This window comes from Suncus etruscus, chromosome 1 (assembly GCF_024139225.1).
Source record: "Suncus etruscus isolate mSunEtr1 chromosome 1, mSunEtr1.pri.cur, whole genome shotgun sequence".
Taxonomy (NCBI): Eukaryota; Metazoa; Chordata; class Mammalia; order Eulipotyphla; family Soricidae; genus Suncus; species Suncus etruscus.
In genome coordinates, this window is record NC_064848.1 from 48,019,321 (window position 1) to 48,032,513 (window position 13,193).

The following is a 13,193-nucleotide window of genomic DNA, read 5'->3' on the forward strand; positions in this document are numbered from 1 at the left end:
TCACCCCTGGCTTGGGGGGACTATATGGGACGCCAGGGGATCGAACCGGGGTCGGTCCATCCTACGCTAGTGCTTGCAAGGCAGTCATCTTACCTCTAGCACCACCTTCCCGGCCCCGAAAGGGAATTTCTTACCAAAAAAACTTTATGGTACATCGAAGTATAAATAAAGAGTTTTTTTTTTTATCACATTCTTTTTCTTAAATTAGTACTTTCCCTTTTGGGGCTGAGGGGTCATATCTGGCCATACTTAAGGGTTATTCCTACCTCTGCACTCAGGAATTACTCCTCCTGGCAGGCTTGGGGAACTGTATCGGATGCTGAGGATCAAACCAGGAGGGCCATGTACAAGGCAAATGTCCTACCTGCTGTACTAGCACCCCAGTCCTCAGTACTTATTCTTTTTAAATGCTGAAAGGTGACTGGAAAGTGCCGTTAGTTTCAAGTAACATTATCCAATCCACAAGATAACTAACAAGTTATCGTCACTTTTACATTCAGACAGACAGGTGAATGAGTCAAAACATCATATATCATTAAAGTTTCCAATTTTACCAAGTATTATATATTATTACATTTGAATGGAAAATAAGCAGCAGATAATTTTTGTTTAGTATTAGTACATCCTAGTGGACATACTTAGTTAAATGCCAACTCTGCATACCAGGTAATAATAAGGCCTAGAGAATTGTGAGTCCACACTTTATTATCTTGGCATTTATTTCACTCTATAGCAGATTCAGTTGAATCTCTGCATTTCTGCATTACATAATACTAATTCTCAAAATATGGTTCCTTGAACCATCAGCATCAGCCCGGGAACTGATTAGAAATGCAAATTTTGTACTTACTTAGGGCCTACTTAGAAACTGCAGCAGGAATCTAGGAATCTGTGTTTTAGCAGTCCTTCCACATGATTTTGTGCTTCTTAAAATCTGAGAACCACAGTTTATGGAAGGAATAAGAGCATTTCTGGGGATGAATTTATTTTAAGAAAGGATAAGCAAGGGAGATTTTACTCTGGAACCTCTTTGTTGAAATTTGAAATTCAGCTCTAATTTTCCAGCAGTGTCCTCAATGAAGTGTCATAACATCTTTGTTTTTAATCTATCTGTAAAAGAGAGGTAATAATACCTTTATCTCCTTGGGTTGTTTTGTTAGTAAAGGGAGTTAATCATGTTAATTTCTTGAAAGTGCTAGATCCGTGGCAAGTACACAGTACTTATTACAATGTGTTCGTGTAATTTGTTATTTTCTATTATTATATATATAATAAGAATTGAAATAATAGTACCAAGAGCTGAAGGTTACTACATTCACTAGGGCCTCTAAAGTACCATTCAGAATATTGTTGCTAAAGTATGCTATTTATTTGGAAGGCTGGTGTGTTCCACTAGCTCGGTATTATCTGCTCATTTCTGTAAAGAATAAAAATAAGAATAGGGTAGCTGATCTCCAGCTCTCACTCTATCATCTGTAATTATGTGACCTTGAGCACAGTACATACCTTTGGGCTTCAGCTTCTTCAAGTGTGAAGGAGGGCAGATAATAGTAGTTTACTGTAGAATGTTAGAGCGAAAATAAAAGTTAATGCAGAGATCTTAAGCTTTTGGTCTCTGAGCTACTTTGGAGTTTTAAAAATTATTAAGCACTCCAATCTTTTAATTTATATGTGTCTTATTTATCAATGTTTACCATCTGAGAAATTAAAATTTGGAAGTTTTAGTTTAATTATTTAACAATATATAGAAAAAGTGTTAAGATGCAATAGATAAAAAATAGAAATAGCATTATTTTATGTTTTGGCAAATCTCTTTAGTTCTTCATAGGAAACAACATTAATAGAAGCAGCATTTTCATAGCTGTTTCTTCATTCAATTTACTGTGATGCTATTTTGCAAAATATTTGAAAAAAGCCCAAGCTCATATAGCTATGTAGGTGGAAAGGGGAAGAGGGTATTAATAGTGGATTTCTTTTATTGTTTATTTTTGTTTTTGTTTTGGGACCATACCCAGGAGTGCTTAAGGGTTGTTACTTCTGGCTCTGCAATCAGGAATCACTCCTGGCGATTGAACAGGGGACCATATGGAATGCCAGAGATTGAACTCCAGTTCGCTGTGTGCAAGGCCAACTGATATTTTATTGCTCTGGTTCTATTAGTGGATTTTTTCTTTCCTATTATATCCATATTCAAAAAGTAGTAATTACAATGTTTAATTACAATGTATGTTTTGTAAGCATATCAGAGAACTTCACATACTCTGTTTCATCAAAATTTATTTGATTATCTTGCACTCTGGGTATTTTACTAGGGCACAGTTTTGTAATTATATTATGAAAGTACTGAGTCACAGTTTTTCAATTTTTCTAAATGTTGATACATTTTATTATGCAATATCAAATCATCAGATTGGTTGGGTAATATCATGAAAGAGTGTGTTTACATTGGGAATCAGCCAAGTTACAGTAACAAATATAAATTTTCTAAAAATTGAATCTTTGCTTAAAATTTCCAGTTTTATCATCAGCCTAAAAAATGCTAAGGAGCATTTTATTTGAAGTGATATATAACTTTCTTTAATTTTGAGAAAATAGTCTGCTAAAATTAATATGAAATAGCCATATTTTGTCTGTTATTCTTTCAAGTATAAGCTATTCCATGAATAGTGTCCCTTTCAGCTCTAACTTTAGTCTTTTGAGAGTTTTTTGAGATAATTCACATGGGTAGGCAGAAAAATAAAGAAGGAATACAATAGTTCCTCATACATCCCATTTCATCACAGAATATTTAAATGGTCTAATGAAAGAAATAAGTTTCATTGTTTACAAAATATTTAAATGAAATTAGCTTCCTAAAAAATCACAAGTGGGGTGAAAAAGATAATGATTATTCCTACAGTTTGTTGTTATTATATAGCAACAATGTTGGACCTCACAGAGCCATAGTTCTTGGTGTCCCTCAGAGGTCTATGTAGCACACTTTGTGAACTCCTAAAATAATACATGTTAAGTACTTAAAATGGTGCCTGGAACATGGTAAGGGTTATATTTGTTTATTATTTTTATTATTTGTGTAGTCTTATGAAATACCATTCACCAGTGAACTCCTGAAATTATTTATGGTTTTTAATGAGAAAACAGGAGATGACATTACAGCCCTCTATCTGTATGTACATTTTAATATAGCACGAAAGCAGACAGGCAATATGCTGCAGGAAATGAGCAGTTTTAGCAATTGGAATAATAATCAACTTCCAGTTCGCCCTTTCTGTTTTGCCCTTGCCCTGAGATTTTATGACATTGGTTAATTTAATAGTAACTGAACAATTTGCTTTTATTGCAGAGCAGCATAGAAAAGGCTGCCTTTGTCAAGCTGTACTTGGTTTCTCAAGGACGACTCCCCTTGATGAGCTTGACTGATATGTTGTGTGTTGCTGTTCAGCACCAAGGAAAAGACACCCTGGCCTGGATGATCCTTCACAGTTTATATCAGGCACGAATTGTGAGCCATGCCAACACAGGTGAGGCCAGTCTGGTGTAGACTTCATAAACACAGCAGGCTTTGTCTACCACCCCTTTTCAGTTGTAACTGTTTCCTCAACTTCAAAATAGAATAAGTGCTGGAAGATAATACAGGAGTTATTTGTAGCATTTTCCTTTCGTCTAGCCCAACCTAGTTTATCCCCAGTATCTCCCTGAGCACTACCATGAGTGATCCCTAAGAAGAGAGTCAGGAATAAATCCTGCACATACCTGGGTTTAGCTAACCCTGAAACAAAAAAAAAAATAATTTAAAATAAAATGAGATTGGGAGAGTCATACAATAGAGTACTTGCCTGCCGTGCCCCAGGCTCTGAATTAGGTAGTGGCACCACATGTCCCTACCACTTGCTCCAAATAGTGTTGCCCTGATCACCACTAAGCAACACTCATCTTCAGTTTTGCATCACCAGGTTTGATTCCTGGTCCCAGTGAACTCCACTGCGGGTGACTTATCTGTGCCTAATCACACACTGGTTTCAGAGCCAAAGCGAGTATACAGTGGGTAGGGCATTTGCCTTGTACATGGCCAACCCCACTTTGGCCCCTGGCATTAATATGGTCTCCTGAGCCTGCCAGGAGTGATTCCTGAGTACAGAGCCAGGAGTAATCTCTGAGTATTGCCCAGTGTGGCCCCAAAACAATAAGCAAGCAAACAGAAAATACTGATTTTGATGAGAAGAGAAGCACTGTGAATAAAAATGGGCAGTTATTACCATTTGGAAATAACTTTATTTAAGAACATTTCTGTTGAGGGCCGGAGAGATAGCATGGAGGTAAGGCGTTTGCCTTTCATGCAGAAGGTCATTGGTTCAAATCCCGGCATCCCATATGGTCCCCTGTGCCTGCCAGGAGCTATTTCTGAGCATGGAGCCAGGAGTAACCCCTGAGCACTGCCGGGTGTGACCCAAAAACCACAAAAAAAAAAAAAGAACATTTCTGTTGTATTTGTGTTGTGTTGTATTTGGTCCACCGTGACCTTGAGGATCTATTCGAGTTTCTCAAAAATTCAAGTTGATTTTGGATAGAACAAAAAGAGATAAAGACAAGAAAATCTGTTTTTTTCCTCTTCTTTGGCATTTGAGATAGTTGTATAATAACTATATCAACGATTATTTTATGAAAAATGAGCCTCTGACAACTAGATTTTTTTCCCAATCAAACAGAAATTTGTATTTGCCAGGAAGAAGCAAATTTGTATTTGCTTCCAATAGATGACAAAGGTTGAGATCCATGAATTATAATGAAATGAATTTGACATTGTCTTTGGTTCTAATTTGTTGCCCTTAATATTTTATTGATATTTTTCTCTTATTTACTAAGTTTTGTAAATATTCCCAAGTAATTTGCTACACTCTAAATCCTCATTTAAAAAAATTAAAAATGGAAGGGCTGGAGCGATAGCACAGCAGGCAGACAATTGACCTTGCACTCTGCCTACCTGGATTCTATCCTTAGCATCCCATATGGTTCCCCGAGCCTGCCAGGAAAATTCTTGAATGCAGAGCCTGGAGTAACCCCTGAGTACCTATGGGTGTGGCCCGAAATCCAATCAAAAATTACCAAGGTGTAGTGTACCTGAGACCCACCCATTTCTGGGAGGGGTCTTGGGAACTGAATATTAGGTGTAACCTTACCTGCAAGACCCTCCCATTCCTGGGAGGGGTCTTGAAAAAGTTAGATAAGGCTGGGACCGAGGGAATTCGGCCCTTTTGGCCGTTTCCTTTGGCCCTGAAGATGGCTAAAGTGAGTTAAGACGCAGGGCTAGCCAAGAATGGCTGAATGCTTGAAAGGTTATGAGTAGGCCACACACATGTGGTGGATAGGGCATGAATAAAGTTGTTGCTTCCTGACGCCTGCCTGTGAGTGATTATGCCGATTACCTGGGCCTGGAACCCACTGGCTAAATGGGGATGCGGAGCCACATGGCCTGGGATGGCAGAAAGAAATCCATCGCCATCCACCGCCATCCAGCCCCATCTTTAATTATGTAATGCAAGACTAAGGAAAAAATATATTTTGTTGATGTTTATTCTGCAGTTATCCTACAATAGTCTGTTTTAACTTTATTTATATCTGTGGGATAGGTTTTCATGTAAAGTGGGAACATTTAAGCAAAAGAAAATTATAAAAACTATTTATACAAGAAAGATTTAACAATGCTAGGAAGTTTTTTCTGCTGTATTTAACATCGAGAGAAGAAACTGCTAAAGGAACTTTGTCATAGTTAGGGATAAATCTAAAAAATATCATTAGCTTTGAAACAAAGAGCAAGATGAAGTTATAAATGTGCATATTTTTAGGAACTCTCTCCTAGGCCATGACAAGGTAAGGAGTCACCAGAGAATTCAAAACTATTTTGTGGAATCCCCACTAGGTGCTCTGCTTGAATTATAGTATTGTTTATCTGTTTTGTATTTCAAAAGAAAATCTTGGTCTGCTAAAAAAAATAACAATTAAAAAATGGGTTATTTTCATTTTAGGTGTGCTGAAAAGAATGGAATGGCTCTTAGAAGTGATGGGCTACATCAGAAATGTGGCTTACCAGGCAACATCTGTTCAGAACGTGGCTCTGGATGAGGTATTCTCTGGGGAGCTACTTATGATACCCTTAAAACATAGAACTTCTATTTTTTTTTTCCTCCCCAAAGAAGACTATATTGCCACTTACAGCATTTCCTTCTCTCTTACCCTAAATGTGGAAGTAGTAAAGGCTACAAATCTGATGTCACAGGGAAATAGATGTTCTTGCCAGGCTTTTGGAGATACCCAGGGCTGCCTTGTAGAAAAACAATTTCAGTGAACACATTTTTTTTATCAGGCAGCATGCAAAGGAGAAGGAACTTATAGTCTGATGTACTTGGGCATTATTCTACAGTTGATATGGGATACAAGCCTCTGACCTCCACACCAGCCTTGAGTATGGCTTCAATCACTTGATTTGAAGTGGTTCCTGATGTATGTATACAAACTGGAGAGAAGTGTATTACAACACCAAAAGTTGGCAGCCACTGGTTCTATGTGAGCTAATAAATAAACCAAAGACAATGTTTCCCTAGTCTCTTCACTTTCTTGACCAAGTGAGCCATTGTACACTTCTTTGGTGGTAGAATTCTTTTTTCTAAGTGTATTTCACAGTTATCCTGGTTGTTGTCTGAATACATATGCCTCTCCTGGGATATAAATTTAAATTCAGTTTTCTGAACTTAAGTGCCTTTCAAAATTTAATTAGTAAAATTAGGAATTGTGGAAAATCGAGGCGTACTTATTGACTTTTTATTCTCTAAACTAGCAAAATCTACCCTCTTCATGTACCTTCAGTTTTTAGTTAGCCATCTGTTGTTTTTTTTCTTTTTACAAAGATGTATTAAAACTCAGAAAATAAAAATTAGCAGAGAAGGGTAATTTAAGTCATAGTTCTCTAACAACTCAGAACAGCTCATAGACACTTTTACCAGTATTTAGATAAATCTAAAATCTTAAATAAATGGATTTTAGATAGATTTCCAATTAGTTGCTATTCAGAAAGAGAATCCAGGAATACATGTTTTTTTTAATCATAATAATAAATCTAAAATTCTCTTTCCACATCATTATAATACTTAATACTCTTTAATAACAAACACCAAAACCAAAAAAAAGTGTGTTTAGATCTCATTCTGATGAGAAGTTAAATAGTTTCTTTTGGAATGTTAGAGCAATGATAAGGAAACTTCTGAGCTCTCTATCTTCACAAAAGAGAATCTCAAAAATGTACCAAAATCCCTAAACTGTCTCTTCTGTAAACCTGGCAGTGGAATTTGTTGTCCAGTCCACTTCCTCTTCTGAACTAAGGGACGGGGCAGGAGAACGGCTGGGCAAAGGGGAAGACAGCATTGCATCACACTGTGCTTCTTTGAACTGTTAAGACATGTGACTTGACCTTGTTTCAATTTCCCCTAGGCTTTGGACTTCTTGTTGCTGATATTTGCAACCGCAGTAGTTGCATGGGCAGACCATGCTGCCCCTCTTCTCCTTGGCCTCAGTGCCAGTTGGTTGCCATGGCATCAAGAGAATAGCCCAGCTGGTCCAGCATCAAGCTTTTTTGGCAGGAGTCCAATACACAGGGTCACTCTGCAGGAGACTCTAACTCTCCTGCCCAGTAGTATGCCTCTTCTGCTGCAGAAAGAGCCATGGAAGGAACAAACCCAAAAGGTGAGGCTGTCAACTTCCTGCTGATAAGGGCAGAAAGCAGTTTTCTCTTCCACTATTTTCAGTTTAGAATTGGGAGAGAGTGAAGGATATTTGAATCACATGGGTTTCCATACTCAGCCCAAATTTCAACCAAAGGCAGAAGTTCGGAGATTGAGGTTAGCCCTGACTCTAGGTAATGGCTGACCACAAAACAACAGTAATGACAACAGCAACAACATTTCTTGAGTTAGGGGTGAGGTGGAAAAAAATGTTTAAACTTGCATAGACTTAACAAAGCTACATGTATCCTGGTCCTGGGGTGGAAAGGTGAATTAATCTGTCTGTGAGAACTTGAAATCTCAAAGTAAAGATTGAAAAAATGGCAAGCCTGAGACTGGACAGCGATGGTAAGAAGGAACCTTGGGAAGGATACCAATGCCAGGAAGATGTAGGAAGCGTCCAGTTTTTTCCACAGTAAAGCTTCCCAAGCTCATGGCACCCACTGTTCTCTTGGCCTATGCTAAGCACCAGAGGTACAGCAGTAAAGATTTCAGATCTTTGAGTTGGAGGGGCAAAGCTTTTGCCTTTCATGAAGCCCACTCCAGTTAGGTCCCCAAAACAGCATATGGCCCCTTAAAGCATTACCGAGAATGTCCCTTGAGCACAGTCTGATGTGGACCAAAAACAATAACAGACTAAAAAATTATTATATTATCACCATGGCCCCCAAGAAAATACAAACTAGGAATTTTCGTGGTTCTTTTTTCCTTTTCTTTTTATATATATCCTCTTTTCTTCCTCCTTCCTTCCTTCCTTCCTTCCTTCCTTCCTTCCTTCCTTCCTTCCTTCCTTCCCTCCCTCCCTCCCTCCCTCCCTCCCTCCCTCCTCCCTCCCTCCCTCCCTCCCTCCCTTCCCTCCCTCCTTCGTTCCTCCTTCCTTCCTTCCTTCCTTCCTTCCTTCCTTCCTTCCTTCCTTCCTTCCTTCCTTCCTACTTTCTTTCTTTTTCTCTTCTTATGGTTCTTGATATTGGATTCACTCCAACGACTGCTGTTTGTAGGACTTCATGCACATCTCATTCAAGGTTCAGAATTGTTTATATTAGTTGGTTAACAAGATTAATTTTTAAATCCTATTTAATCAAAAGAGGATCTTTTTGAAGTTGAAAGCTTAAAATTAGGGGCCAGAGCAATGGCACAGTGGTAGGGTATTTGCCATGCATGTGGTTGACCCAGGACGGACCTCGGTTTGATCCCTTGGGGTCCCATATGGTCCCCCAAGCCAAGAGTGATTTCTGAGTGCACAGCCAGGAGTAACCCCTAAGTGTCACCAAAAAAGAAAAGAAAAAGGAAAGAAAATTTAAAACTGACTTGTGTGACTTATTCTCAAAACCCACCACTCTTTTTAAAAAATATTTCTGAATAGTGGCCTACCAGTTACAATGCTACTGAGATCTTCATTCAACACCGTTGCTTTTTTTAAACCTGATACGCTTAGTATTATTGCCAAAAATTTCACGTTTTCCATTTTTTAAAATACAAATAAAAAATGGTATACCTTATGTTAACCCTGTTTGTATGCCCAAAGTGAATGCCCAATACCAATAACTAATATATGTGATTTTTAATATGTCAAGATTGATAACATTCTATCATCATAATATTGCTCTGTATCTAATTCAAAAGCAAATATGTTTCTGCATCATTTGTGGGATTTGTTTGGAGCTAACATCCTTGGCTTATTTGGCTTTACCTAATAAATTATTTTGTCCCTTTTGCCTTACAGTTCATCTTCCTACTTTATGCCTTTTTGGACACAATTGTTCTTATGCTTAATACACACAGACCCAGCTGAGAGGCAGCCTAATGGGAAAAAAAATGAATATGGCATTGAAGCTACTTGTTCTGTACTCTAATCTTGAGTGGGCTTCTTTTTTGGAAGGGAACTTAGGCAGAGTCTTGAACCTCTCTAGGTCTTGCAGTGTGATGTTTATGTTCCTAGCACACAGGAGCATCTCAGGCCTATGTCTAGCTCACTCTGAAAACCTATAGCAAGTAGCAGGAAAAGCGGGTTTGACTTTTTGAGACATCTGACTAAATGGAGGCCGTGCCAAACTTCACCATTGTTTATGCCTTTTCTCTGTCCTGTCTCCATTCCCTGAGCCCAGGCAGGCATTGCCTAGAAACTATTGCACTGAAATGCCTGTATGCAGGCCCAAGAATCTGACTATCACTTCCTGAAGGTAGGGTATCTTTACAATACTTTTCTTCATTTCCACCCTAGTTCATTGACTGGCTCTTCAGCATCATGGAAAGTCCTAAAGAAGCCCTCTCATCAGAATCCAGGGACCTTTTAAAAGGTATTTGTTTCTATACTTGATGTCCAATGTGAGTGAAAACCATCTGGTGGTACTTGTACTATAGAATAGCATTCTGGACTATGTTCCTGAAAGAGTTTTTCATGGTTCATTTTAGAGAAGTAATTTATAACTGTCACCAATGTGGCATTTTGAATCTGAAAGTACATTTTTAAAGTTCTATCTTTACATTTCACTTTTCTGTAAATATTATTTTAGTATTTTAGTTTGGTAGGAAAAAATAACTTTAATTGAAATTTTTAAGAATTCATCAAAATAAAAAAAAATCAAAGAGAAATTTAGGGTTCCATTGCCTAATGACAACCTTGATATTTGTCAGAAGTCTTTCTTCTTCTGTGCATGTTTTTTTAAACATCCATTTTAATTTTTAAAGACTTTTAGCCCGTTCTTACACTGGCTTCCTGCATCATATTTTTAATAGCTGCATAGTATTTTGCCAAGAGAGTCTGGCATTTAGATGCCTTCTGACATTTAGACTTTTTTTATTATTATTATCTTTAGACTTTGTTGAACTGTGACTATAGGATCCACAGAGAATAATTTTTGTGAAAATTATGTCATTTTTTAATTTTTATTCAAAATTGAGAAGTCTTTTAGCATTGGTTCTATGGCCTAAAACAACTTTATTGTAACTCATGTATGGAGTTTACCAGTGTTATACTGTCATACTCCTGATATTGCACTGAAAAGTCTCACTATTAGTGGTCAGAGACACAACAGAGCTGATGGGTTCACATATTTTTTATGCAGACAGCTTAGCTCTAATCCTCAGCACTTCATACCCAAGATTGGCTAGTAGCACTCCTGAGCACTGAACCATTAATAAGCTCTGAGTACTGCCAGATGTGGCTCCAAAACTGAAAATAAGAGAAAAGCCTCAGAGGGATAATACAGGTATTAAGGCTTTTATTTTGCATGTGACTGACTCTATTTTGATCCCCAGCACCAAATTTTGTCCCCCAAGCATTATCAGGAGTGATTCCTGAGCACAGAGCCAGGAGTAGACCCTAACACAGTTAGATATGCCCTTCTTCCATCAAAGAAAGTTAGTTATTGGTAGACTTGAGTGATCATTAATGAAGCCTGTTGGAGTCATTTTTATGTCCATATTTTAAATAATTTATTGACTCCAGGACAGCAAGAATCTAGTCTTGTTCTCCTCTTTATCCCCATATGGGAATGGGGGCTTGTATGTGAAGATGATTCTGATCTGCCATAGAACTTCACTGAGAATCAAGAGATCTGGCATATTTTTGTTTGAATCATTCCCAGTAACTTACATCTCAACTTTCCTTTATTTATCTGGGCACATTCTTAATAGCTAGGAATTCATGATCCCTTAGATTGCCCCAAACTACAAATTTCAACTGAGACTGATGTGGGAAAATAGTTCTTCAAAGTCCAAGAAATATATGTTCTACAATCAAGCATTTATTAGAAGATGACATAATAATTGTGTGACTCAGTATCTACATTTTCTCACACTATTATATTTTAAATACTATCTCAGTATCTATATTAACATTCTAAAATAAGATATATCAGAAGGTACCTAGAGGAAGTACTCAGAACACTCACACTTTATGACAGATCAAAGGAGCTGATGGCTGAGGACACATGTTCAAATATATTTTAATATTACTATGTTGGTTCCATTGTGTTTTTGTTTTTGTTTTGTTTTTTATTTTGGTTTCTTGGGCCACACCCAGTGACGCTCAGGGGTTACTCCTAGCTATGCGCTCAGAAATTGTTCCTGGCTTGGGGGATCATATGGGACACCACGGGATTGAACCACGGTCTGTCCTAGGCTAGTGCGCAAGGCAGGCGCCTTACAGCTTGTGCCACCACTCTGGCCCCTCCATTGAGTTTTTGAACCTGTCTTTATTAAATAACACTTTGGGTTTTTAACCTTTTAATTACACATTTAATAGAAAAAAACATTTATATAGAAGAGTACACAAATAATAAATGCACTTAAATGCATTTATACCTTTGTAATTTGCACCCAGATAAAGGTGTAGATGTTTTTATTGTCAACATAGAAGTCTATTTTTTAAATCCTGCATAATTTTCCAATAATTGGCTATAGGATAACATTTCAAACAACAACATAATTTTTAGTAACCTTTATTAATGAGGTTTTGCCATTTAAAGTCTGCCCAAAGCTTGATAAGAATTCTTTTTTTTTTTTTTTTTTGGTTTTTGGGCCACACCAGGCAGTGCTCAGGGGTCACTCCTGGCTGTCTGCTCAGAAATAGCTCCTGGCAGGCACAGGGGACCATATGGGACACCGGGATTCGAACCAACCACCTTAGGTCCTGGATCGGCTGCTTGCAAGGCAAACACCGCTGTGCTATCTCTTCGGACCCTTGATAAGAATTCTTAGTGAAGATTAATAGTCATATGAGAAAAAGCCAGGTTTATTCTGACATCCTATTCTGACACCCTTTTGATCTAAATGACTTTTTAAAGCACAATTCAACCAAATGCAATAGAGTGCATTTTATATTTTGTCCCCATAGCCACGCTGCTGTCCTTGAGAACTCTTCCAGAATTTAAGAAGAAAGCTGTATGGACCAGAGCATATGGCTGGTGAAGAGTCTTGTGATAGCCAGTAGCATTCTCAGCTGGAAGAGGAAAACCACAGAAACAGAAGATGTTTTGCAGAATTCTGTCTGGGATTGCTGAGACATGATGAAGAGAATTAAGGGTCGCAAAAGGGTGGACATGTAGCTGACAGCCTGATGTACATACCACAAGCAGGATGCATTGCTTTGGTACCCAATCCAGTTGAGATGATGAAATAAGAACTTAAATTTTCTTTTATTTGGCTAAATTCAATCTGAACATTTTCTTTGCAAAAATTTCATTAAATTATCTCCTTCACTCATAAATTCTAGTAAAATAGTCTTATGAATTTTGTTGCATGTGACTTTCATTTTGTTACAAGAACAAGGAAGGTTTGCTAGCAGAACCAAACTATGGAGTGAGCCATTTAATGGTGAGCTATTTCACAAGAAGTGTCTACAGAAAAATCATTACGTGTGCCTGACACATTTTCTTATTTTTATTGAGAAAGCACCTTTTATGAATGAGGCAAATTTGA

The 13,193-nt window shown here is 37.7% G+C and overlaps 1 protein-coding gene across 1 annotated transcript in view; it reads left to right on the forward strand.

The window, feature by feature from the left end:
- Positions 1-12,774, forward strand: part of FOCAD (focadhesin) — a 326,609-nt gene extending 313,835 nt beyond the window's left edge. Inside the window, 5 exon segments of the mRNA XM_049769400.1 lie at positions 3,344-3,521; positions 6,024-6,121; positions 7,483-7,734; positions 9,994-10,069; positions 12,610-12,774. Coding sequence (XP_049625357.1) covers positions 3,344-3,521; positions 6,024-6,121; positions 7,483-7,734; positions 9,994-10,069; positions 12,610-12,683 — 678 coding nt within the window. The 3' untranslated portion in view covers positions 12,684-12,774.
- Positions 12,775-13,193: the final 419 nt, after the last annotated feature.